This window comes from Episyrphus balteatus, chromosome 1 (genome assembly GCF_945859705.1).
Source record: "Episyrphus balteatus chromosome 1, idEpiBalt1.1, whole genome shotgun sequence".
Classification (NCBI taxonomy): Eukaryota; Metazoa; Arthropoda; class Insecta; order Diptera; family Syrphidae; genus Episyrphus; species Episyrphus balteatus.
Genome location: NC_079134.1, coordinates 114310429 through 114338183, shown reverse-complemented (window position 1 = coordinate 114338183; position 27755 = coordinate 114310429). Strand labels below are relative to the sequence as shown.

The 27755-nt window shown below is 31.1% G+C and overlaps 2 protein-coding genes across 3 annotated transcripts; one reads left to right on the top strand and one right to left on the bottom strand.

Moving 5' to 3' along the window:
- Positions 1–150: 150 nt before the first annotated feature.
- On the bottom strand, positions 151–27291 carry LOC129921162 (sialin). Of its 2 annotated transcripts, none has more exons than XM_056002863.1 (8): positions 27190–27291; positions 4671–4790; positions 1817–1956; positions 1512–1748; positions 1025–1453; positions 812–968; positions 509–750; positions 151–436 (listed from the first exon to the last, which is right to left on the bottom strand). In XM_056002863.1, the coding sequence occupies exons 2-8, from the start codon at positions 4702–4704 to the stop codon at positions 278–280; spliced, it is 1398 nt and encodes a 465-aa protein (XP_055858838.1). In that variant the 5' UTR covers positions 4705–4790; positions 27190–27291; the 3' UTR covers positions 151–277. The 2 variants fall into 2 exon arrangements, with proteins under 2 accessions (XP_055858838.1, XP_055858837.1); XM_056002862.1 differs by lacking the exon at positions 27190–27291 and adding an exon at positions 26260–27014.
- Positions 6463–11802, top strand: LOC129909926 (uncharacterized). Its single transcript, XM_055987101.1, has one exon. It carries the CDS (start codon positions 6463–6465, stop codon positions 11800–11802), a length of 5340 nt encoding a protein of 1779 aa, XP_055843076.1.
- Positions 27292–27755: the final 464 nt, after the last annotated feature.

Here is a 27755-nt window from a genome sequence, read left to right as displayed (position 1 = left end):
GTTTCCAAAAAAAACGAATCCATTAATAAGCGATAATAAACGTTTTAGAAAAACAGATATTGTCATAATGGGAAGAAAGCCAAAGAGCGGGGAGATTCGACTCAATTGTCATTGAATTCAAAATAGTTTACAACTCTATAATCAAACCACTACTGGAAACAATACTGTATTTATTTTCCAATCCAATCCTTACAATTAAAATACAAAATAAATTTTTTCTATAAATTTAATAATTATTACTAGCTAAACTTATATCATAATAGTAACATTGTAGTTTTTATAATTTTGTATTGATGACATCTGTCTGATTCGAGTCCTTGTCGATTTCGTTCCATTTTTGAATCTTCCCTGATCCCAATGCCCAGAATACAAACGCAGGCAGAATATAAGCACCGGCACCAATAAGGAATATATTTTGCCATTGATCGATTGTGTTCTAAAAAGGAAATTCAAATGAAATGTTAAGTTAAGAAAAAACAGGATAGTTTAATTATTTTTAAAGATTTACCTGATCTTTTGTAAAGTATGCAACAATCATTGGTGAGAAAATACCAGGCGTTGTCCCAACAAAGTTAATGGTACCGTAAAGTGTACCTGCATAGTTAGGGGCCAAATCTTGGGAGTTTGCCAAATTTGTAACGGTAGCGGCTCCATTAAAACCAAGCGAGAGTGTCATTATTGCCACACAGACGTACGGCGAGCGACCATAAAAGGCCAATATGATGAGAAACAATCCAGGTATAATATGGGCTACGGAAAACGTGTTAAATTAGTAGGTTTTCTAATATAATATGTAAATTTATTTATTTACATGGAATACAAAAATATTTTCGTATTTTCGTAACTGATATCCATTCTTTGCGTCGAATTGTATCAGCAACTGCTCCAAATCCAAAGGCGCACAATAATCTTGCTAAGTGTGGTAAACTTGACAAAAAGCCGGCCGACGAGAGATTGAATTTTAGAACCTATTAACAAAAAATAGTTAGTTTTCCTTAAGGTTTAGGTTATGTTCCGAACTTACTTCGCTCATAAATTTTGGTGCTGCTGTAATGAGGAAAAACAGTCCCCACATGCTTCCATAATGAAGTAATAATAGCGACCAGAATGGCAAGGACATTGCTACATCTTTGAATGGTGGTAACCTCTTTTTTGAGGATAGGGAATCTCCCAACGATTTTTGTATGAGATCACGTTCCTCGGTGGTAATTGTTGTGTGCTGTGCTGGACTGTCATCAACAATAATAAACCATACAGCAGTTACAATAGCGATGAATATGGCAATCATGTAAAAGGCCCAGGGCCACCCCATGCCCTCTACAATAATACCACTAATTGGCCATGTTATCACCGTACCGAAAGTCCCACCCATTAAAGCTGCCACGAATTTGCCTTTCTCTTGCGGTGGTGACCATTTTGATATGAGACAATGACAGCAAGGATACACGACACCCTATTAAGAAAAAGTTATGAGCAATTTAAAAAAAAAGTAAAAAGGTTATATGTCGTACCCCTAGAAAACCAATGGCAAAGCGTACTGCAAACACTGCCCATATGCCCCAGGAAGCTGCTAGAGGTGTAAGGGCTGTCAAAACGGCTGAAAAAATAGAGGAATATCCGGCAACGGCTTTTCCACCATATCTTTCAGCAAGCATTCCTCCTGGAAGAGAAGTGATGAGATAGCCATAAAAGTATGCTCCTAAAAGTAAAGCTTGATCATCGGCACTCCATTTGTAACGTGGTCCTTGCTGAAAAATTCGAAAAATTTGCTATATAAATCTAAAAACTGCATTAAAAATATTTATAAATTATTTACGTCTGGAAGCGTTTCATTGTTGTTTTTTGTTGATTCTGTCATTGCAATAATATTCAGAGAAAAATTAACTCGAGCCATATATGCTATAAGACACATCATAAACAACATCACACCGATGTTGAATCTTTTCGGGATCGAAACTATAAAAATAAATAAAAAAAAAAATAAATTAGTATTCTTTGAGGTTTCGCCTTTACTTAAGAAAGTATGACTAGAAAGCAAATCATAACATTTAAAAAAAAGCAACTTGTTAAACATTTTTTAAAAAATAAAAAAAAAAATGCCTATAGAATTAGTTTTCATAAAATTCAAAATGTAAGCTATTAAAAGATATATATTTATACCGATAAGAAATAACTCAATATAACAGCTAACTAGAGAAAAAGATGTACTTTTTCGAGACAATGATACTTTTGGAATTTGTCAATTACTCGCAAGAAGCAGTACCTTTGGATTTTTTTAATTTTAGGTTGTCGATGCTTGGAATCGAACCCAGACCTCTGGCGTCAAAGTAAATAGAGCTAACCACCTCGACGTGGGATATTGCTTACAAAAATATCTTATTAATTTAAAATCTATCAAGGGGCACCATACACCCACAAAAATTTGGTTGTAGAAATTGACCCGACAGCCAAATGTTGTCAATTTGACAGCCAAATCTTGTCAATTTGATCACCAAATTGTAACAATTACAATTTTGCGATCGAATTCGATGTAGTAAATTTAACGATTTGGTGATCAAATGTACAACATTTGGTTGATTTCTTCTACCACATAATCGATATGACGTTATCTTCTCTCGACAAGTCGCTGGCTGAGAACTATAATGTTGTATGTCTGCAGGGGTTTCCATATAAAACATAGAAAATTATAGATCTAAGCCAGCGAAGTGTTTTGGACAATATCAAAATCTGAACGAAAACTTCGGTTTTCTCTGCGATATTTCAAAGAATGTTGACTTTAAGGATTCCGAGAAATTAGAAGCAATTTTGACAGCAAGAATTAGCGACGAAGTTCAAAAAATATAATAGCTAGGAATCCCTTTGGTGATATTAATATATTCAATCAAACGTCAAATCATACTGATCTCAAACCGCTATCAATTTGAAATTATTTAGCTTCAAACCATTTGCTTGAATTGTATCCAAATTTAACAACTGTGTTAAAAATTCTCTTAACGTTTCCTGTAAGTGTTGCTAAAGGGGAAGCTTCTTTTCCAAAACTTAAAAAATAAGAAAAATCATTATACGCTCAACTATGACTGAGGAACGATTAACAGCCTTGGCAACAATTTCCATTGAAAAAGACATGCTGAATCGTATTGAAGAAGAAGATATTAATATTAATTTGTACGATTTCCTTTTTTTAAAGTTTGGGGCGCCAAAATTGAATTTGCCTGGGGCGGCAAAAGTCCGATAGAAATCACCTTCACTTTTATCTCGTCTGGGGTCTGGCTATATCTGCCACCTTACACCAGTCTGTTCTAACGTTAACATACATAATCACAAACATAAAGTTTGTAATAGTGAGTTCTTTTGGTAAATTTTGTGTTCTTAGATACCTTAAATTCTTGAACAGCTTTGTAATAATTCTTTTTATCAAAAGCACTGCCTTCGATTCAATTTTAATTATTATAAGCTCATTGGTTTTCCTTGGATAACTCATTATAGTGATCTGATTCTCGTACCAACATTTTATTTCATTAAGTTATATGCGTATACCTACATATATATTCCCATATATGAGTTTTTACCTATAGCTATTTGCTCTTGAGCAATAAATAAATGCATTTTCTTAGCTGTAGATACATTAAAGCATAGCAACAAATTTCTGATATTATTAATGTATCTTCGAGTGTATCTCTCACGCGCAAAATTCGTTTCAGTGTTTGATTTGGAACATGCTAATTAGATGTTCGTGAAATTTGTATTTACCATAAAAAAACGAGTCATATTTTGTGAAAATTAATATACTCGCATGGCTAGAATGAAATGTAATGATTTTAAATAATGGTTGATAATCCTGTTCTCTTTAATGGTCACGACTGAGGTTAATAGTTAGATATGTCTCTAGAGGTTTGACACAAAATGATACCAACATTTTAGTTAGTTCTTTGTATTTAATATATTAATTTCATATCAATTAAATTGTGCTATTTGCATTCATTGCTCCAATAAAACATTTCTATTACAGTAAAATAAAAAAAAATTATTTTTCAGATCTCCTGACTCCTCATTTATTGAACTATCTGTATCCTTTAATACAATAAACTAAACAGTGTTCTTAGATACCTACCTTAATTTGTCTAAAAGGGATTATTAGCACCTGTAGTACCTACGTCAAATCTGGCTTTTTAATTTTTGTCAGTACTATTTTAAATACAAGTTACCAGTAAGTGGTTAAGATTTCCTTTAAACAATGGAAATCGTTCCAATTCATATGTATATGTACATGTTGCTTGGATATTTACTCTTATGAAAACACAAAAGTGCATTTCATCAAAAAATTTGGTTCCAGTCAGCATTTAAAGATACCCGCAAATCATGGGTGATATGACCTATTGTGAATGCAATTTGGCGTCGATGCCAATCACTGGTAGCACCTAGTTGGCTTTGGCGCCAACCAAAAACTTTAAAATTTAACCATGTAATATTTTGTTTTCATTTTATATAAAGATCTTATAGAAAACACAACTATGTAGCCTGATCAGATTTTTTTGTCAATAGAATTCCTTGTTTAGTTTTTAATGCAATAATAAGTTTAACTTGCTTTTTCAAATGACATTTTAACTATCGTATAATAAAATTATTAATTAAATTAATATTCAAATAAAATAACAAAATATAATACTTACACCCCTTAAGGCATGGTAGCAAAACAAAAGTCATCTTGGATATGCAGTAAATCACAGTTGTATTCAATCCAGTTTAATTTTCAGTTGGGACTTGAGATCATAGCCGTTTGGTGAAAGGAACTGTAATATAAAAAAAAAGTAGGTTTTATATTGAAAAAATATGCAACAACGATTAAATAAGGCTTAAATAAATAATTAATTTAATTAAGAGCCGATTTTTCAATCTTCTAATAAACAGCCAGTTAACTGTTCGACGAATAAAGTTATTAGGCTCATAAACAATCAGATAAAAACATTGAATTTTTCAAGAATCATTTATCAAGAATCAAGAATAATTTATTCTACAGAATAAGAAAACAAAAATTGTCAAATTCAAAAATATTCAAAATTAAACGCCATTTTTATTCATAATTGTTTTTGTTTTTTTGTGTTCCTCTGTATTTTTTGTCAAAATTCTTTCAAAGCAGCTTTGACAATGACACAATATTTTTGTTGAAATTATTCCTTAGAATAATTTTTATTCGTCTCTAAAAGAAACAGATAGTTTTATTCCTAGGAATAAGCTATATCTGCCTGTTGAAAAATTGATTTTTTCTCTATCTGGGGAATAAGTACTAACTGATTTTTAACTGACTATTGAAAAATAAGTCCTAAGTGTAAAAAAAGCTACATATAATATAGTGTAGAAAACAATTAACAAAGAAATATAAATAATAATGTAGTAGGCCAGCTACCTTAATTGATTTTACCGCGTTGAGAGCCTCCCCAAAAAATGAACCAAATATTTTATGGAAACAAATTTTTTATAAGAAGTTTTGTTAAAATTTTAATTTTCCAAAACAAGTTGGTTTAAGAAAAAATTCTTTTTTTTTTCTTTGCTTAGGGAAGAATAATTTTTTTGTTTAAAAACTGCTTATTATTATTTTTAATTAAAAAAGATATTGTAGAAATTATTTTAAAATTGCAATTCAATGTTTGATTATAAAGAAAAAAACATTTTTTGTAAGATAATTAACATGCGGTATTCGGCGTGGTGAACTATTCGCCCGAATACCGAATATCAAAAAATAAGCTGAATAACCGAATATTCGCGGCATCCCAAGATCTAACAACATAAGTAAATTTTATACACTAAGGAGTAAAAAAATAAAATAAAACTTTGCGTTCTGTAAAAACTGTCAATGCTAAGAACTTAAAAATCCGTTCACTTTATGAAGATCCAATCAACATAAATGAAGTAGGTATGGAAGAAAAAAAACTGAAATTTAATAAGAGAGTATCTGGAAAATTTAACATTTAAAACAAAAATTAAGTGCAATTTATTGAAAGATAGCGCTAATACTATCGTATGTGTTGAGTCTTAAATACATTTCCATCAAATATTCATTTAAATTGTTATTAATTATCTTAACTTAACTTTAACATTTAACATTTGCTATAAAATTGAATAATTCACTTAATTAATTGCACTTAAACACCCTGTAAATAATTCTATGTTTTTTTTTGTTAATTTGCTTACAAGGTTACTTATGAATTGTCAGAGAAAACCTTTCCGGTTGTCAAAACCTAACTTTTTTATAACTTCTTCTTAATAAAGCTGTGAACTAGTAAAGACCGTGTCTTCAATTAATCCAAATTTATTAGGACAATCCATCAAGACAGTATCTTGAATCGGACTTATTTAACAGGGAAACAAAAACGCTTGCTTTCTCTCAACATTATTTGGTGACCCCGACGTGATCGTATCACAAAATTTAACGTTTACTAAACAATATTTGCTGTACTATCAACAATGCCTGATGACGATACAGCCACAAAAACTACCAGTTCGGAAAAGGGTGCAACAGGCGAACCTGTGGATGGAGCTGCTTTAAAGGCCCAGCAGAAGAAACTCAAGGGTCTAGAAGCTCTTAAAACTCGACGATTTGTGGCCATGGACCAGATTGAAAGAGTGAGGTTATTTTCTGTTCAAGCCAAAGATAACCCTGCTTCAACGTTTGTGCCCGATCTACAAGTTCGTATTGAAGCTCTAGAGTCTGCCTTTAGCAATTTTAAGGTGGCACAATTGAAAATTGAAGAAGCTGATTACGAGGAAATCAACAATCCTGATCGCTCTCATAACGAAGAAGTCTACTACTCCACCATCGCCACACTTAAAGTTCTTTTGAACGTTAAACATGTGAACAAGGATGAAACAATGGACGTATCCCAATCAACTTCTAATAATCACGATTCAATCAAATTGCCAGTAATTGAACTTCCTTCATTTTCAGGTGACGTGACTAAGTGGACGGTTTGGTACAATCGCTTCGTATCACTGGTGCATAACAATCATAAACTGTCTAAGCAAGCTAAGTTTCATTACCTGCTTTCGAAGCTTAGCGAAACCGCGATTGCCCCAGTTGAAGGGCTCAAAATAGAAGACGACAACTACGATGTGGCACTAGCAAGGCTGAAGGAACGTTTCGAAAACAAGAAAATTATTGCCCAGGAGCACCTCCAACGCATATTCAATCATCCCAAGATTTATAAGGCATCCGCAGTAGATTTAAGGAACCTTGTGGATAAAATCAGCAACCATTTAACTGGATTGAGTAATCTGAAAAGACCCGTTGAACATTGGGACGATGTTGTTGTTTTTATAATGACTTCCAAGTTGGATCCTGCTACTCTGAGTAAGTGGAATGATGACGCACCAACAGATCGACTACCAAGTCTAAAGGAACTTACCGATTTTCTTAAAAAGAGAGCTCAGCATCTTGAAGGTAATATTACAAATCATTTATTTACTCCTGATTGTTCAACAAAATCTGATAACCACAAAGGTCAGAAATCTAATTCAAAAAACAATGTAAAAACCTTTATTACCACAAAAAACACTTGCATTTTCTGCTCAGTTCCCGGCCACTTTATTTATCGATGTTACAAATTTCAAGGTCTTTCTATTCCCGAACGTATACACAAAATTAAAAATCTAAATCTATGTTACAACTGCTTGAAATCTACAGATCACAGTAGCGCTAATTGTCCATCTAGTGGTTGTCGTCATTGTGGAAAGAAACACCACACACTCTTGCATCTTATTGAAAATGCTCCAACTTTTGTACCACAAGCCCCACTTAGTTCAAGTAGTCACCCAACGTCTTCTCAGAACCTCAATACTTCACACGAAATACCTGCTTCAACTTCTCATTCAATGTACGCCAGCTCTTCTGAAAATAGTCTTTTGGGAACAGCAGTCATAAATATATTAAACAAATGTCAACAGGTCATACCTTGCCGTGTACTTTTGGACTCAGGGTCTCAAACACATTTAATTTCTGAAAGGCTTATGCAGTGTCTTGGAACGCAACGTCTGCAATCAAATACCACCTTATCTTGCGCCAATAACATTGTAACAATGGCTAAACACAAAGCAATTCTTAACATCAGTTCTCGTATCAATGGACTTACAGCTACAATAGAGGCGCTTGTGATACCACAAATAACAGGACTGCTACCTGATAAAAAAATTGACATCAAAGAATGGAACATTCCAAATAATATTAATTTATCTGATCCACAATTTAATGTTCCTCAGCGTGTAGATCTGCTTCTTGGCGTGGATTTATTTTACAAAATACTATGCGTAGGACAGATTAAATTAGGACCGAACTTACCTGCGTTGCAAAACACGTTATTTGGGTGGGTAGTAGCCGGTCAACTTCCAAAATCCAATAATCAGAGCACTTCCAACAGACTTAGTTTCGCTATTAGAGACAATCCGCAAGAATCCGAAACCGATGAAACAATAAGCAAATCGTTACAAATACTTTGGGAAATTGAAAGCTTCAACTGTCAAACAGATGTTCTGTCAACAGAAGAAAGGGAATGCGAAAATCATTTTGTGAGCAACTATTCGCGCTTAGAGTCTGGTCGTTTCAGTGTGAGACTTCCCTTCAAGCAGAATCCAAACTTATTAGGGAATTCTTATGATATAGCCAAAAGGAGGCTTCTGTCCCTCGAAAGAAGATTCCGTAAAAACCCAGACCTGTTTCAACAATACTCTGCCTTTATGAACGAAATGCTGCTGAACTCTCACATGGAATTGGTAAACAATGTAGACCTCACCTCCCCACATTATTTTCTCCCCCATCACTGCGTCATAAAGCCATCAAGCTCATCTACAAAATTACGAGTGGTGTGCGATGCTACTGCCAAAACGAGTTCTGGGAAATCATTAAATGATATTCTAATGGTAGGTCCTGTTATTCAGCCAGATTTATTCTCCATCGCTCTGAGATTTCGGAGACACAAATTTGTTATGACAGCTGATATAACAAAAATGTATCACCAAGTGCGATTAGATGAGTCTGATAGACGATTTCATTACATTTTATGGAGAAATTGTGAGAGCGAGATTGCCATTTATCGTTTGTGCACAGTCACTTTTGGCACTGCTTGTGCTTCATTTTTATCAACTCGTGCATTAAAACAACTGTCTGTCGATGAAGGGGAACAATTTCCTGCAGCGGCTAAAGCTATAAGCTCTGAGTTTTATGTCGACGATTTGATCACTGGTTGTGATTCTCTCAATGAATTAAAGGCTTTAAAGTCAGAATTAATATCGTTGCTGGGCAAAGGTGGCTTCATACTTAAAAAATGGTGTGCAAACTCTGTTGAAATCTTAGAAGGAATTCCAGAAACTGATCGTGAGCAATGTTTCAAGATAAAAGGTAAAGAGGTAATCAAAACATTAGGTACCTATTGGAACCCAGTCGAAGACAATTTTCACTATGAGATAACTCCCCTGCTTTCAGAGTGCATAACAAAAAGAACAGTTCTTTCCGATATTGCACATCTATTTGACCCTTTGGGTCTTATAAACCCTGTCATCGTTCTTGCTAAGATGTTTATGCAACAGCTGTGGCGTCTGAAGCTTGCGTGGGATGAAGCACTGCCCCAAGAATGTCATCACTCATGGTTAAAGTTTCGAAAAGGTCTACATGAGCTCAACAATCTGCATATTCATCGCCGTGTATTTTTTGGTCATACAGATAATTATCAGCTTCATGCCTTTTCAGACAGCTCAGAAGGTGCATTTGGTACATGTGTATATATACGTTCTGTAGATGATGATGGTACTGTAAGAACTAACCTGTTATGTGCCAAATCTAAAGTAGCACCGGTGCGTAAGGTTACACTACCACGTCTGGAGTTGTGTGCCGCAGCGATGATGGTTCAGCTTGTGCAACGACTAAAAGAGATTTTCGGTTCCATCTTACAGCACATAACTTATTGGACAGACTCGTCAATTGTTCTGAGTTGGATCGCTGAGGAATCATGTAACTGGCAGACCTTCATAGCCAATCGCGTTTCATTTATTCATCAACACTCTTCAAGTTCTCAATGGCGACACATTCGTTCGGAATTGAATCCTGCGGACGTGATATCGAGAGGATCATATCCGTCAGCATTAATTCAAAGCGACCTGTGGTTCAGAGGACCTTCTTTTCTGAATCTGGAAGAAAGCGATTGGATTTCCTCAAATGCAATTTTGAATGCTGAAAACCTGCAGCTTGAACGAAAAAGAACCAAAACGATTTTAAAGATTGTTATAGAAACTGATTTTATGGAAAACATAAAATACCACAACAATTACGAGTCTCTACTCAGAGTAGTTGCATACTTGTTCAGATACAGAAACAATCGCTTCAAGAAAAATATTAAGTTATTTGGACCGCTAAGTGTCGCAGAACTTAACAAAGCTCTGAAAGGTTTGATAAAATACGTTCAGCTCACAAGTTTTCAAAGAGAAATCGAAACATTATCTAAAGGCGATCAGCTGTCCTCAAGATGTCACATCAACTCGCTTTCACCATTCCTGGATTCTGAGGGAATACTTCGTGTGGGAGGCAGAATAACTAATTCAAATCTGAACTTCGACACAAAGTATCCTATGTTATTGCCAAAAGACCATGCATTCACCACAGTTTTGGTTCGTCATCTGCACGAGAAGAATTTTCATGCTGGTCCGCAAGCGCTTCTCAACAAAGTTCGTGAAAGGTTTTGGCCCATACATGGTAAGATGGTGACTCGTAAGATTGTTCACAAATGTGTTCGATGCGCACGAGCAAAACCATCTCGTAATCTTCAAATTATGGGTGATTTGCCTCATCATCGAGTACAACAGTCGAGGCCATTTAATATAGTTGGTGTTGATTTTTGCGGCCCATTTAGCATCCATTTTCGTCGTCGAGGTACATCGCCTATGAAGGCTTATGTTGCAGTGTTTGTCTGCTTTGTGACCAGAGCAGTCCATCTTGAGTTAGTGGAGGATCTAACTACCCACAGCTTTCTAGCGGCTCTAAAACGATTCATTGGCAGACGAGGATTGTGCTCAGTAATCTACAGCGATAATGCTACTAATTTCATTGGGGCGCGAAACCAATTGCATGAGCTCTATGAAATGTTCATGAGGAGTGAAAACAGAGATGAAATAATTAAGGCGTGTGCAGCAGATGGGATAGAGTGGAAAACCATTCCTCCTCGATCTCCTCATTTCGGGGGTTTGTGGGAGGCCGCCGTTAAAAGCTGCAAGTTTCATATGAAACGAACCTTACAAAATTCTTCTTTAACATATCCCGAACTTAATACTTTTTTAATTCAAATTGAATCTATTCTCAATTCTAGGCCAATTACACCTCTATCTGAGAATCCAAACGACATGCAAGCGCTTACTCCAGGCCACTTCTTGGTTGGTACACCTCTCACTGCAGCAGTCGAGCCACAGTTACACCACTCTAACGTCAATACCTTAACACGTTACCAGCAATTACAGTGGTATTTCCAACAGTTTTGGTCTAGATGGTCCCGAGAATACCTGCAGAATCTACAAATTCGCGCCAAGTGGGCTAAGTCTGGGTACCCAATTGCTATCAATGATCTGGTTACAATCGAAGATGAAAACCTTCCACCACTGAAATGGAGACTGGGCAGAGTCGTCCAAATTCATCCTGGAAAGGACAATGTCGTGAGAGTCGTGACTCTTAAAACATCTACTGGCGAAGTTCAACGAGCTGTTACGAGAATTCGACGACTTCCTATTGAAGAACCTATGTCCCTTCAAGGGCGGGAGGATGTTGAGTCTTAAATACATTTCCATCAAATATTCATTTAAATTGTTATTAATTATCTTAACTTAACTTTAACATTTAACATTTGCTATAAAATTGAATAATTCACTTAATTAATTGCACTTAAACACCCTGTAAATAATTCTATGTTTTTTTTTGTTAATTTGCTTACAAGGTTACTTATGAATTGTCAGAGAAAACCTTTCCGGTTGTCAAAACCTAACTTTTTTATAACTTCTTCTTAATAAAGCTGTGAACTAGTAAAGACCGTGTCTTCAATTAATCCAAATTTATTAGGACAATCCATCAAGACAGTATCTTGAATCGGACTTATTTAACAGGGAAACAAAAACGCTTGCTTTCTCTCAACAGTATGCATTTTATGTTTTTACCATCAATTTGAAGTAAAAAATTCAATCTTTAAAATGAGACCATGAGACTTTGAAGAAAAAATATTTTATCCATTGTAATTTTTATTTTTAATATACAAATTTATTTGATTCGCTTCTAAGTGTAACTGGGAAACTCAACTATAAAATTTAACAGAGCATTAGGCTTTAAAAAACTGACTACCATATTGGTTATGGGTATAGTGAAATATGTAGAATTAAGTTAAATATTAAAGTTAGCTTTAAATTTGATTATTAGTAGGACCCTGTTCGTGCCTTTTTAGTATGTACCATTGTACCTACCTATAGTTTCAAAACAGGTATTTTTAAAACTTAATTAACTGATTATGAACCCAAAACTGAGAGTAATTAATTTTATTTATCTACCCATTCCTCGCGAAGATCATTTGATAACAGAAGAAAGGCTAATCGGTTTAATCTGGCTTCGGCTTTTTAATTTGACAAACTTTCCAACTCCTAAAACCTTCGACTGTCTCCAGGAATTAGATCAAAAGCTTAGATTTGATATCATATCAGCATGCTTTTTCATTAACAACTTAAATTACTTACTCTAATCGCTTGGTTTAATAAATTTTTGTGAAGTAATTGCTTACTATATTATAAAAGTTTAAAGTTTACGATTATTACTACTGAATAATCTTTCATGAGCTATCTTAAAATGAATGCAAAATATTTGTGTGGTATCTTTTTTTATAGCACAGAAGTGATAAGAGAATGTTTTCAAGTTTGAAGTTATCTCTTTATTGGATGATATTTATCTAGCTACTTCTTATGGATAAACCTACTATTATTATTATTTGGCATTATTTAAGAAAGACATTGAAATTTTCAATTTGAAAACAAAAACAAATAACGTGCAACAGCAAAGTGTGTGTTCTCTCAATCAAGGAACGTGTGTTAAATACAAAAAATCTTTTTTCTTTTGTATTATTTAAGATACAGTAAAAGTCCAATCATGGAAATTGAAGCTACTTCATTGCAATTTTTATATAAACACGATTGGCAATTCCAAGAGAAGAATACAAGTAAACTGAGTTTAGTTTTAGATGAATTGAAACTCTTTCGCCATAGAAACTGACTTTCAAACTAAACCATTGTAAAAGAAATAAATGAATATAAGTAAAATAAATCATGCACGTCTGCAGGTTTAATGAGATTAAGTGGAACGTGAGTCTATAATTATATGATTGGTGTTAATAGCTTCCGGATCCTGCTCAGAATTTTAACTTGCGATATTAAGGTAAGTTTAACATAAAAATTAAGTTTTGTATTCATAATACAACTGACCTAGATATTTTGATCAGAAATGATGTAACAACAATAAAGTAGTAATTTTTTACATTTCTGTCTGTCTGCATGTAAACAGAAAATTAATTAAAGGTATCATACCTTTAAATAAATTTCTGTTTACAGTGTAAATACATTTATTTCTTTATGGTTTTTGGTTTAAAAATGATAACCTCATTCAAAAATTGTCGTTTAAAGACTACTTCATGGTACTTTTTTCCAATTTCTTTATTCTTAACCTTAAGTTCAATATATCCATTATCGGAGATTACATCTCATTAACGTGTTTTATTTATTGAAAATTTTTCTTAAAAAAATATTTATTTGCATGTCATATGTATTTATTTAGCATGTTTCATTATTTTAAGGTCTATAATCATATTCTCTATCATTCTTATTTAGGTTGGGTCACCAACCGTTTCAACAAAAAGAAATCTGGTCTATTTATTTATAATAATTTCTCTATATTTGTGGCAAATATTAGCCAAATTGAAGACTTGAACATTGTTGAAACAATCAGGACGTTGCAAATTTTAAACTCAGCCTGATATAACTATACACCTGCCTTCAAACAGTGCATGCAAAAACCTCCTAAGTTCTTAATTAGAAAGATAATCGAAACGGAGATTTGCCCAAAAACATAAAAAGGTCTTCATTATTGGTATTTTCTAGAATAGAATATCTCTCTGTATTTTGATATCTAATACCCATTTATATTTCCAGTTCGCGCACGAACACTCCAAATAAAACTTTTTTTACATTTGACTTTGCAATGAATTCTTCATTGTCATGCTTGTTTGCACGTAGCAATGGTAAATCCGTCATCAAGTTCAGTAAGTTTCCTCTATTAACCCTCAAAGCAAACTCAAACTGGTCTAGGAGGAGGCACTTTACTGTAACATTATTTTTTAGTGTCTCCGTCTTATCGACAATACCTGTCGCCATCCAATTGCTTAAACTATCAAGACGTTTTCAACCGTGAAGATGCGTGTAAGTACGAGTATTTATTACATTATTTATTTTCTACGAGAATGCATTTATTTTTGTTGGATCTCAGCTCTAGGCAAATTGCATTACAGTTTAGTTGACAATCAAGAAAAGGAATCAGAAAGTGCCGGCTTCTATAAGAAAGCTATTAAGCGAAACCGTTGAATTATTTTTGGCATGATTGATTTCCGTCTTCATAGTAAATGGAGAAGTTTGAAAATACGGACTCCCCAGAGCGAGCCCGTGATTTCTGATCAAATATCTAATTATACCTTACATGTGAATCCCCACTAAATAGCTTGTTAATATCACACAAAATCATTGTAATCGCGGGTGCACATGTTCACCTTAGACAAGCTCATGTGCATGAGAGTGGTCATTACTGTGATAATTTTATCTATTTTTGTATGTAATTCGTATAGGCAAGTTTTAATTCAAATAAGTAATTAGTAAAAGTTGTTGGAGGCACTTATTTCATTAAAAAAAGATTAGATTGTAGGTAAATAGTAAGCGTTTTAGTTTGCAGCGTGAGGTTTTTTTTAATTTTTCCCGATTTTAAGAACCAATATATTATATCGAAACAAGTTTTTTGTGTTTTATATTACATGAAAAGCCCCATAAGTTTTACCCAAAAAATCTATGTAAATCACCGAAATCTAATTGCTGATTCAAAACATTAACCGCCTTATTTATTTATTGAAACATTAAAAATTCTCTCAGGGGGTGAATATTCCTTTTTTCATCGTTTTTGGGTGAATCCTTTTCTGAAAAAAAAAAAAGATCCATTGCCGCGAAGTTAAAGTACTAATGTAGTATAGTACTAATGTAGTATAGTACTAATAGCGATATATGTACTAGATTCATACCATTTTTAACAATGAGTTTGCATTAGATGAAGTACAAACAAAAATGTAGACTCTGAGACTCCTCCTCAAAACTCAAATGCGTTAAATTTAAGAGTTAAATAAATTGATAAGAATACAAATGTCGAGTTAGGAAGTATTGTAATTTTATAGAGTCTTTAACTCTAATTCGTTTATGAATAAAACTGTAAGGGAGGAGGGAAGAGGAGAGGTATCACATTGTGTGACAAGATGTGTTAAAGGAAGGCTGGGGGTCTTAAAAAATGTGATACTTAAAGTTCATTAAACGATTCTCATTCTCGTATAAAATAGTAAGAATTAGTTCGACCTACATATGTATGTATGAACAAGCATTTAAGCAGTTCGACCTACATATGTATGTATGAACAAGCATTTAAGCATAAAGAACATACATTTATATAGTACTTTTTCTGAATGAATTTATCACAAGGAAGGAGTTGAAAAGAGTAATATTTATCGACGACATCCAGTATTTTTGTTGAGAATTAAGAATGAAGAAAAAAAAAACAAAAATATAAGAATTTCTGCACCAATTTGATGTGATTAATCCAGTGGATCAAAATATCAAAGCAGGATAATTTTACAACCACGTAATTATAAATTATCTAAAACCATTTGCAACAAAGGAGATAGAACAAATATTTTGGGATATTCAAAAATATTTCAAACAAAGAGGGTATCTTTAACGAAACCGGGCATTTTGTAAACAACTTTGGGTTTTTACCAAATCAATAAAAACAAAAAAGAAAAAAAAAAAACATGCGCCAATTTTTTATCAATATAAAGATCCACGTTTGTGAAAGCATCATTTATTTATTATTAATAGAAACAGAGAGACCCACCTTAATTTACATAAATGTTCATAATATGTACAAATTATGTAGGTATTACAGATAGCAACAACTGCTGAAAATAAAATAACAAAATTTAAACCTTTGTTTTTGTTCTCAAGAACCGAATAATAAATGTTATTTTTGGATTGTGTTTGCCTACAAGAGCATCAATATTGACACATTTGGATAGTGTTTATTATTGAATAACAATCAAAAAAGATTTATTAATAGAATTAATACTTGCATGTGCCTATGGATTCTAAAATTGAAATAAATATTTATTCAGCCGTTAATTTATAATAATAGAACATTTTAACGGTTCCATAATTTTCTATCATAACAATTTTGAATTTTTTGGGTTTTGGTGCACGACAACCGTGGTGCATACAGTTCAGATATAATTTGAAGGTTTTTAGAAAAAAGTAAACATATTATGAGAGGGAGCCAATGATCTAATGAAAATAAAAACTAAGTTTAAAAACTTAAACCGGCCATCTTCCCTTGCAAAAAATATGTTCTAACAGTAAAAAGTGTTATATGACAATGATGGATACATTTGAAAAACATTTTCAGAACATATGCGATGACGAATTTTGATTTTAAATAATGATTTTTTTTTTCTAACAAAAAAAACAGACCAAACTACTTCATGCGTTTTTGGATTTAGTTTCGTTAGATTCAGCATTCGAAAAAACGCCTAAAATCATGTGCCATAATCTAAGATTTTTTTAAATGACACTATTTGCTTGTTTTTGGGCATAATGTTCTTTATAGACTAAGACTAAGCAATTATGTGGATCGCAGGGTTGCCAGGTTAAGGGAAAAATCACCATTTTTGTAGTTCTTTTTAGACGAAACGGATAAAAATGGGGAAAAATATAATGTAACAAAAAACATTAAACACAATCTTTAAGAATGAACAAATGGAACCAATTTAAATAAAATTATAGGTACATTTCGAAATAAACTATAGTATTCCACGCTTAGTGGATTTTTGAATTCGACTGCTTTATTTAAGACTTGGATCTGGGTGCTCCCATTTTTTGTTCACTCCTCAAAATACTTAATATTTTTTTTTTTTTATAGGTATATCAAAATAGTCCCAAAAAAATTAATAACAATTCGTGGTTGAAAAAGACTGCCTTGTAATACTTTTTTTCTTTTTGAAAAAAAAAAAAAATTTTTTATTTTGTTCTAAAGAGGAAATAAAAACGTGTTTTCGTGTAAAAAAAAAGTGGATTTTTATTTTGAAAACTAGGGGATATAAGTGATAGCATAACATGATTCAGATCTTTGATATTTGGATGAAGAAAAATGCTGACTCTGCTCCTGCTAGCGGAATTCCATATCAAATTGTACGAGCAATGCAGTATTTTTTAGTAACAAATAAATAAATTTAGCTGCTTGTTAAAAATAAAAAAAAAAAATATAGACAACAGAAACTTATTTGATTTGGGCTTATTGAATTAGGTATGTATATTCAAAAACCTTTTGTTTCCCTTCAATGTTTTATAGCTATATATGTATATTAATATCATCTCCCGGAATCAAAACAAATTTAATACAAACTAGGGATAAAATATCAATTTTTTAACTGAAATTATGGAGCTATTATATTTTTTTTATATCACATTTCAGTAAACACGTTCGAATTCTAAATGCTTGAATAAAATTTTCCACAAAATATTGTTTTCTTTTTATTTATACTTTCTCCATAGCAAAGTGGATTTGTCAATATTTTACATTTTAATGTGCGACTAAGTCGTGTTTATTTTTTTTGTTATTTTATTTCGCATATTAAGTTAATAGGTAATATACATACATTTAATAGTATTTCGTTCGTTTTTTATGAAAACAACAAAAAATTAACGCATATGTATGAATGTATGAATTTATTTTTGTTTACACAAGATACACACCTTCATGTTATCCTTTTAATAAAGATTAAACGACTGGCGACATTTCTGGCAGTTACCGATACACGTATAATTTATTTTTGTGACTCGGAAGAAGAATAATATATAATTTATTTTAATTGCTCTTTATTGCATTATGCAAACCAGCTTCACATTTAAATATAAATATTACTTTTTGTTATCGGAAATTCACTGAGGTGTGAAATCAAAAATGGATACTGTCACATGGCAAAAACAGAGTTAACGAACTGAATTAAAATAAATACTCGAAACGAATTGCATAAAAAAACAGCTGCCTGTACTAAGCACAGGGCATATTTGTTTTTTTTTTTTTTTTAATCAATAGGTAGTACCTAATTGCTCTTAATTTGTTGCAATTATTTTATTATAATTTTCTTACATGAAGAACAGAATAACATATTTAAAATTAAATAGGATGCAAGATTAAGTTATACTTGTACCTACAGTATAATTTTACATAAAGTTTGAAATTGTAGCTTTCAATTATTCAATTTCAAACAATTTCCATATAAATTTGTGTTAATATATGAGTTTTTAATGTTTTCTTGAAGAGTCTATTTGTTTGTATCATCCTTAAGCCAAACCACAAATTCTCAAGTTAATTGTTATTATAAGCATGGATAAAGTTGTTAAATTTTAATATATAATTTGATTAGCATAATCATGAGTTCTTTGTGTGTGTTCCCAAAGAACTTGTCTCCAAGCTCTTTATTATGCTGACCCAAATTAAATCGATAGCGTATTTTTGTTATTTTTGATTTTTTTTTAAATATATTTCTATTTATACTAGGAACTACATAAATGTGCATAAAAACTCAGAAATAAAGAAGTCTACACAAAAGTATTTGTAATACAGGAAACTCGATTACAATTTTTTTTCAAATTACCTAAACATTTCACGCTTTGATTTTTAGTAAATATTTTGAATATACATACATCAAAATAAAAAAAATCACTCTTTAACTTTATTAAAAAAGTTTTTTTTTATATGTATTTAAGGTTAGATTTTCTATTGTTTTTACTTACATTAAATTTCAAATTTTTTTTTATCAAAACATGAACTAAGTAGATAAACATTTTTGCAAAAATATTTATCACTACTTTTTTCACTTTCGATATACCTAAAAGTCGGTACAAGTTGGTACAAGAGTAATTTTGAGGTTAAGTCGCGCGCGAACAATTTATTCGTTGTAGTGTGGATGGTATGTGGAACGCGAATAGAGTTTGACAATTCGTAGCAACCAAACTGCAATTCGTAACTACCAAATTGTTTTTACAAATTTTTCTTATTTTAGCAAACAAAATGCAAATTTTAGTATTCTAACATTAGTATCAATCGGTTTCTTATAATTTGAATCATTTTTTGTTTGAAATTGAGTCGTAGAAATGTGTTAAATCTCGTTTGTTCGTCCATTCGTTCATTCGTTGGTCGCTCTCATGTGCAAAGTCCTTAAGTACGAGGGGTCCTACATCTTATAAAACTCCAAAAGTAAATATATCGACAAATCATATATATTTTTTATATTCAGTGAACGGTCAGCAAAAGTCAACTTGTTTCATTATTTTGACGGCGATTAAATATTTTTTAAATTATTCTTGTGCGGTTTTCGGAAGGTACACTGTGGCGTATGAGTAACATTTTTATTGAAAGATTTCATTGGTTAATGAATTGTTTTATTTTTGAGTAATTAATTCAAAGGATATGTGGAACTTTTGAAAATATCTTGCTTATGCGTACAAATCTCTGAAAATTAATATAATTGAAGTTAAAACCGTGTAGGTAAAAAATTGAGTTGATCGTAAAGTACATGGCCAAAATCAAGTCATTTAAGATCTTCCGTGTAAACATCACTTCTAACGTAGAGTGAGAGAGAAATGCTAATTGAAATTTGGAGAGAAAGTTCATTTAATTTCCCGATTGTTGATTTGAAAAACTCATTTGAAAAGGGTAATATCTGCCATACTAATTCAATCATGAATCATAAAGTTATGCAATTATGTGTCGCAGCCGTGCAATTTCTTCTTTTGTCAGTTACTTAATTTCAGTGAAAGATATGTTGTTTGTGCAATTTAATATTGCAATGTCATTTCATAAAAAATACTCTGAAAACACTACATTCAATGCTAAATACCCACGTCAGATTAGCTTGTGAGTATAGAATATTATTTTCCTTTGTAACTTAAAAGTTAAAACTATTTTCTGTATCGATAATTATAGTTTTTTATGGCGTTTTAAAATTAAATTTATTATATTTATAGTGAAAATAAATACCTTAAAAATATGGTGTTTAGAGATAAAAGATCACAAGTGTTGTTTGAAAGCAATTACTCTAATTACTATTTTTGATGAATATTAATTGTAGAGAAAATGAAAATTGAAAAATGTTACACAATACGACCTTCCGAAATTAATTTTAAATTAATATATAATGTATACCTACAGGGTGTCAAAAAAGTCATGACATGAAAACAAAAAAGTAAACATATTTATTCAGACAACAGATATTTTTTTGTTGTTTTACTTTTTAAGGAATACCTATATCCCTGTTTTTGTTTGGCTCTGCAGAGCCGTACGTCGAAAACATTTTTACACATACAATACAAAAAGAAACTTTAAAACAAAAATCAATAAAGGACACATGGCAATACATGGTTTAAATTAGCAGTTTTTTGAAATTTCACAAAAACAGCATTTAGTCGAAAACCGTAACGTAACAGTAACCGTAACGAGCTACCAGATTCTGAGAGGTCGATTTAATTTGAACCATTACTTTTGGGATACCCTGTATAATGTATGGAATGTATACAAAAAAGAATGCAAACATTAACTTTTTGTACGTATACGTATAGGTACTAATAATAACATTTTAAAACGTTAATTATATCTTGACACACCGGTAGAAGAGCTGCAGAACTATTGTACAAAAATATATCAGTTATTTTATATCAAACAAATGATTAGCTTTCATTTATTTGAAGTAAAACACATTTATTTGAACGAAAACATTTATAAAATGCTCAGACTTTGTTTTGTTTGCCAATTAGCTTTTTTTTATTTTTTAGCACGGAAGTGTTAAAATTCGATTAGGGAATTATTGAAATAAAATATGAATTTATATTACCGAATTTCTTTATTGTTATTTATTTTTATTACGTGCTTTTTGTCAACCAAATTAACGTTCCACAATTAAAACATACCTAAATATACCTTATTCATGGGTCCTGCAAAGCTGTTAAAGTGTTTAGTATGTCATAAAGCTTATCAAACACACCAATTTTATTTTTAAGAATGGCCACTGTGGTAAACAACTTAATTAAAACTAAAATAAAAGAACCTAACAACAGAAGACTAAAATTCAAATATAAATTAAAGTCCAATTCACAACTTTTTTTTTCATTTTTAAGCGCAAAAATCATTAGTTCTTTATATTTATTAGTAGAACTCAAAAATTCTTGTTGAATATTTGAATTAGGAGACTCAAATTGAATTTATCAAATTTTATGACTCAAAGTTGTTATAAAAGCCGTTTATGTATTATAAAAAATACTTATATATAAAACGAAACTAAACACTTGGCTACTTATTCTTTTATGGGGGGCGATCCAGAATAATCTGATTTGTTAAGTGAATTTTATAAAGCCTGAGGTATAACATAAACATTTACAGCTGTAGGATTATAAGTTTTCCAATATAGTCATAGACAATTTTAACGTTGTTAATTAGTTAAATAAATAATAATCAATATACAATTTCTTGTGTTAATTAGAATTGGTTTATAATAATTCTCGTGTTAAAGATTATTAGGAGTTATAAAATGCAATATTTATATTTAAATTCTGATTAAAGCCCTGTACGTACAAATAATATATCTATTGATTTCAGAAGATAAAAACAATTTTATGGAACTGTGAAAATTACCAGCATATTTGGGAATTTTTAAGTCATAAAAAAATATCGTACTTACTATATAATATGAGCAAGTAATATAAACCAAATGTGACTGAAATGCTTAAATGGTTTTTAATGGTATTCTTAAACAGATTAAAGTTGGAAAACCCTTTTGCTCAATGAATAGGTTGTTTAATTGAAGAACAGTGCCTTGTTCCCAGTTTATCAAAGCCAGATTAGAGTTTGTTATTTATTATAATAATTCAAATCGGAGTTAACTCAGTAACGAAATACTGCTGAATTAATGATGTGCAATTAAAGTCGTGTTTTATTGCTAACTTGGTACTTAGATCAGTAAAATTTTGGACGGGAAACAACAACAATTGATTACTAAGGATACAAAAATTTTTTTTTTTCTAAACTTAGGTATACATACATGTGTGACTCTTCAACAATACAGGATCGTAAATAATAAGTAAAAGTAATCATTTGTTCTGTTTTACTACATAAAATGTTTACTCAGTAAAATACTGAGTACCACCAAAACACGGTATAGATCTTACTGAAGCACTAGAAAAGGGTACATTTATTCAATCTAATCTGTAGATACTGAATTATTTACATTGTTACCGAAATTCACAATTATCAAATTATCAATCAAACACAGATATGTAAATATTTGTGTAAAGTTTATTGGTTGTTTTGATTCGCAATGAGCTTTGAATAAACTTCCATATATGGTGAAATTTAAATAAAGAAGTTGTTTAATTATGAAAAAATGCGTCAGTTATTAGGCCTATAGAAAGTCTGGAATGGAGGAGAGAAAAATTTAAAAAATAATATTTGTATGTGAATGCTATCATTAGATATAAGTAGCGATTTTTTTCTTAAATTGGTTAATATAGGCTCTTGAAAGGTCACTTCGAACAAGACCATTTCTTTATGAAAAAATGTTACGGTATTTTGTATTCATGTATACCTCAGCAAAGAAAGTCTAAAAAAGAAATTAAAAGTGATTTTCCTACAATGAATTAATTGCATTTTTATTTGAATTTTATGTAAGAACTAAATTTGTAAAAATTTTAAATATTTTATTTGAAATTGATATTTTAATTTGTTATTCTATAGACCGATAGTAATAGAGCCAAATTTAGCAAAACAAATAAAATGTATGCTAATAAAACATACATAACCTCTAAACTAAGAATTTGCTTAGAGGCTGTTTACCTACAACTAAGTCGATTTTAAAATTATTGCACTTTTTTAATTTGGAAGTGAGATGTATGTTTTTATTTTTGTTTAAATGGAGCTTCCTCTAAATTCGGGTCGGGCCATTGATTATAAAAAAAATCGTAGCTTGAAATAAATGAATTGAACAAATTAATAAATAAACATTTTACTAAAAACTGTCTGGGAAATAGTGGTAATATAAATAAGAATATGAGGCGTTCAGAGTAATATTAACGGGTCAAGTCCATTTGAAATTTGTACATTTTACTTACTTATACACAACTTCGAAAAGTTCTGTTTTAGAAACTTAAAGAAATTTTGAGAAAAAAACAACAAATATTCATTTATCTTTGTGTCAATTTCTTAGTTCAACTTGTGAAGAAGTGGATTTTGACCCATTTTATTATTTTGAACGCCAAAATAATAAAATGTGCATGCTGCATGCAAATGCAAGGAAATTGGTATAATAATGCCTTTCTGACGTGGTTTCAGGATGTCTCTTTTGAACATGCAATTGGAACTGAATCGAGAATAATCAACAACAGATTCTTACCTAAATAATACAAGTAGGTACCTATACAATGTATTTTTTAGTCTTTGATAGCAAATACGAAATTACCATACCAAATTACCAATAATTACTACTGTTTGTGCGAGCAAATTTTTTTCATTACAAATTTTGTGAAGATTGAACAATTATAATATTAGGTAAGTACATACGTTGATGTCTTAATGTGAATAACAACAAAAATTCTAACTATATTTGTTAGTTTCCTTATCAAGAGATATGATTGTTCATAAAATTTAAATGATCAATCTCGACTGAAATAAACATTCTTATTATTATTTTTTTAGTTTTTTTTTTATCAGCAATAAAATTTAAAAAATCAACAAGAAATAATAACAATCTTCATTCAATCATTGTTAAGTTTGACGTGTAGAAACAAAAAGTTAAAGAAGTGAATATTTTAAACACGTGCTTGTAAATAAACGTCTTATTTTTATTTAATTAGAATTCAAAATACTAAATCAGCTTTATCTTTCGTAAAATAATAAGTTTCTTACAATACAATAGTCAATGAACGTGCTTGTAAAGAATGTTGTGATTTATGTTATAACATGAAACTACATGCGCTTTTAAATAAATAAAATAGAGCTTAAATCTTATTTTAATGCCTAATTTAAACTTAGTGAAAAAAAAAAACAAATTTACGAAAATCACTTTTCTGTACTAAACAAGTAGGTTTTACAGAACTTAAAAAAATGTATTCATTCAAAATTTGAAGAGGTTCATGTCACGAATTCGTTTAAAATATTTCAGAGTTATTTAGTTTTAATCCTTATAGCAAGCAAGAAAGTCCGAAGTAGTTTTCACGTTGAATATATGAAAAGGCCATTATTAATGGAAGCTGGTCTAAAATGGTTTTTCTGGTAGCACCGACATATACGAAATGCTAGCAACTTCAAACCATTATTTGAAATTTAATAAGCCAAACTGCTTCTGGAAATCTCAAAAAGGAGACCCACTAAAGTTTTTTTAAAAAATTTGTTGACTTTATAAAAAAAAACAAAATTAAAAAAGAATTGAATTTAGAGAAAGCAGTAAATGTATGTAAGGATAAAAACTGAAATAAGTTGGCCTAGAGCTAGAACTAGTTCAGTTTTTTCGGTACCTATTAATTGAAACTTAAAAAAATAAAAAAAAACACTAAACGGGCAAAATGGCCTACTTAGACTTAGCACTTACGTTAGAATGGTAGAGTATGACATTATGCTTGCTTTCACATTTTTATTTTGAAAATCTCAGTAAATGGCAATCCTGGACTGAGAACATACATATTATAAAGAGCGCCAAGAAAAGGCAATGGGCTGGAAAAAAGCGTCGTAAAAGGGGCTCGTTGACTATATTTTCGTTTAGAGCCACTTATATTAGGACTCACATGAACATATGGCGGGCACTTTTGTTCAGTGAAATTTGTAGACGTTTGAAATACTTTAGTTTTTGAAACTTTGTGAGAGTTATGATTTAACTTTGGAAAGTACTTGTATGTTAAACATTTGATTATAAATGTTACTTTTTTTGAGATATGGGACATTTTCTTTAGGGGTAATTCTGTCATAATATGGAATGAGGAAAATTCAAATTATTAGAATGATTAAGTCAACTTTCTTTGGAACGGCAACTAGAAAAATGAATTTGCATGAGGAAAGTGATTAAAATATTTTTTTTTCTTTTTTTCACTTGAACATTGCTTTATAGTTGAGAAAAAGTAAATAAATAACACATTTCTTATTTTGAAAACCATTTCACTACAAAGTTTATTCACAGTTCAAGTTATAAAACTCAATTTCTAATTTTATTTTTACCTAAATAATTGAATTCTATGACTTTAGTTAACTATTTAAATAAAACTTATTCTGATTCAAAATAGTTTTCAAAAATGGTATATTTACAAAGTTGAATACCTAAATAAATAAATAAATAAGTAAAATTTCATGTTTTTCGATGTTTTAGGAGCCACATCGAGTTTAAGTTGACGGTTTACATTTTAAAATTGAAAAATTATTTAAAGATTTTACACTATTTCTGTGACTAGCTGAACACAATGTAAAACAAAAGTTTTACAAGAAACACAACAAACAGAGTTGGACGAAATCAACAACTGACTTTTTCAAATATTTCATTTATTACCTCTTTGGTATTTCACTCCCCGTTTTTGTTTAGTTTTAAATATTAATTAGTTTCACAGAAATGTGATGAAGATACATGCACTACTTCCATATTTTTTACATTGTGGGTAGCTTTAAAAATGCACATACGACAAATTTTGACAACTTTACTCAATCAAGCTTGTGCTGCGGCTCCGTACAGCCTTTTATTTCCACAGAAACCCAATACTTTTTCATTGTTGCATCTTTTATTTAATGAAAATCTATTTTTACTTAAAATTGCTAAAACAAACTATTCACTATTATTACATTGTCTAATTATCATAACAGAAAATAAAGTGACTTACCGTGAAAATATAATATTTTTAAACTTAATTAGGTATCTAGGTTTGTACCGATTTCATATAACGAAAAAAAAAAACAATTTTCCCGTGCAATTCAGTTTAAATTTTTATGACACTTTTTATGTGAAAGCAGGTAATCAATTAAAAAAAAAACAACAACCGGAAAATACACTTTAACAAAAAGAAAAAAAAATCAAAATATCTCTGTACCTATTTGGTTTGTAATTCACAATAATTCAAACACTTTACAATTTAGTGAAACATTAAATATAATTCAAAGCTTAGATGACAAATTTTGTTTAAGGTTTATCTACGACTAGAGGCTTACAATACTTGATTGAGATACAAGTAAATTATACAAAAAACTTCAAATCGCACTAAAAATGCTGAGTTTATTTACTTAACAAATTTCTTTTTTTGCGATTCGCCGGCATTTATCAAGGTTTCAACTAAGTTACAGCAACGCATCAATATCTATCACCGTAACCACTTCGTGCACGATAACCGACAAACTATAAGCGAATGGAACTGATATCAGAAATCAGTTTAAACCCAACCGATGATATAGACATTAAGGGAGGGCGCGTAGATTAAGGTAGAAACTTCAGGTGCACTACCGCACAGGTGAACTAACTAGGTAGTATAAGCAGGTAGATCTGGTCTTTGTAATCGCCAAAGTTATAGATACATATACCTTCTATACTGCTCGTATATGAAGTGATCGCGACGGAGCTCTAGATACGAATGCGATCTGCCAGTCATACAGATGAGTTTTAAATTTTTTAGCGAAATTTCTGTGTTTGCCACTAATATTGGTTGTGTGAACCTTGTCTGGGGGTTTTTCAGCAATTAACGCATAATCGAATGACGGTAATATTATAGCGAAATCGTTTCATTTAGCGCATGGCCACTTCCCTTATACATTATACTTACACCAAAACTGTCGTCGGCGTTGTTAGTCGCAGCGAACTTTATTGACCACCAGCAAACTATCTACCTGTTTCGGTGACATGAATTTTTAAAGGTACATTTTATAACAAAAAACAACAACAAAAATACTGAAATTTTTGAGACAAAATTATGATGGGTTCATTTGGGTTTTATGGTATTTTATTTAAATTTGTTTTGTGATAATTAAATCCATATTTGACACATGGCTGAGATTTTAAGCAAATTTATTAGGTACACACAGGTAATTATTAAGATCTTAACTTTTAATTTAAAAGATTCAAATTTATTTTTGTGTTAGTGTGAGAAAACAAGTGATAATGATAAGCATGGCTTGTGGCTACTGATTAGGGAAACTATATATGGCTAAAGTCTTGTGATTTGGTTTCAATTTTCATTTTGCAAAGTGAAGATCAGTTATCTTTTATTTCTTTTATTTACTGGCAAAAGATTGTAGGTACGAGACCTTACTAATAAAAATTTATTGTAGGTACCTACCTACCTATTTGCTTTACGCCTGAAACTGTGCAAAGCCTATCTATTCATCTATT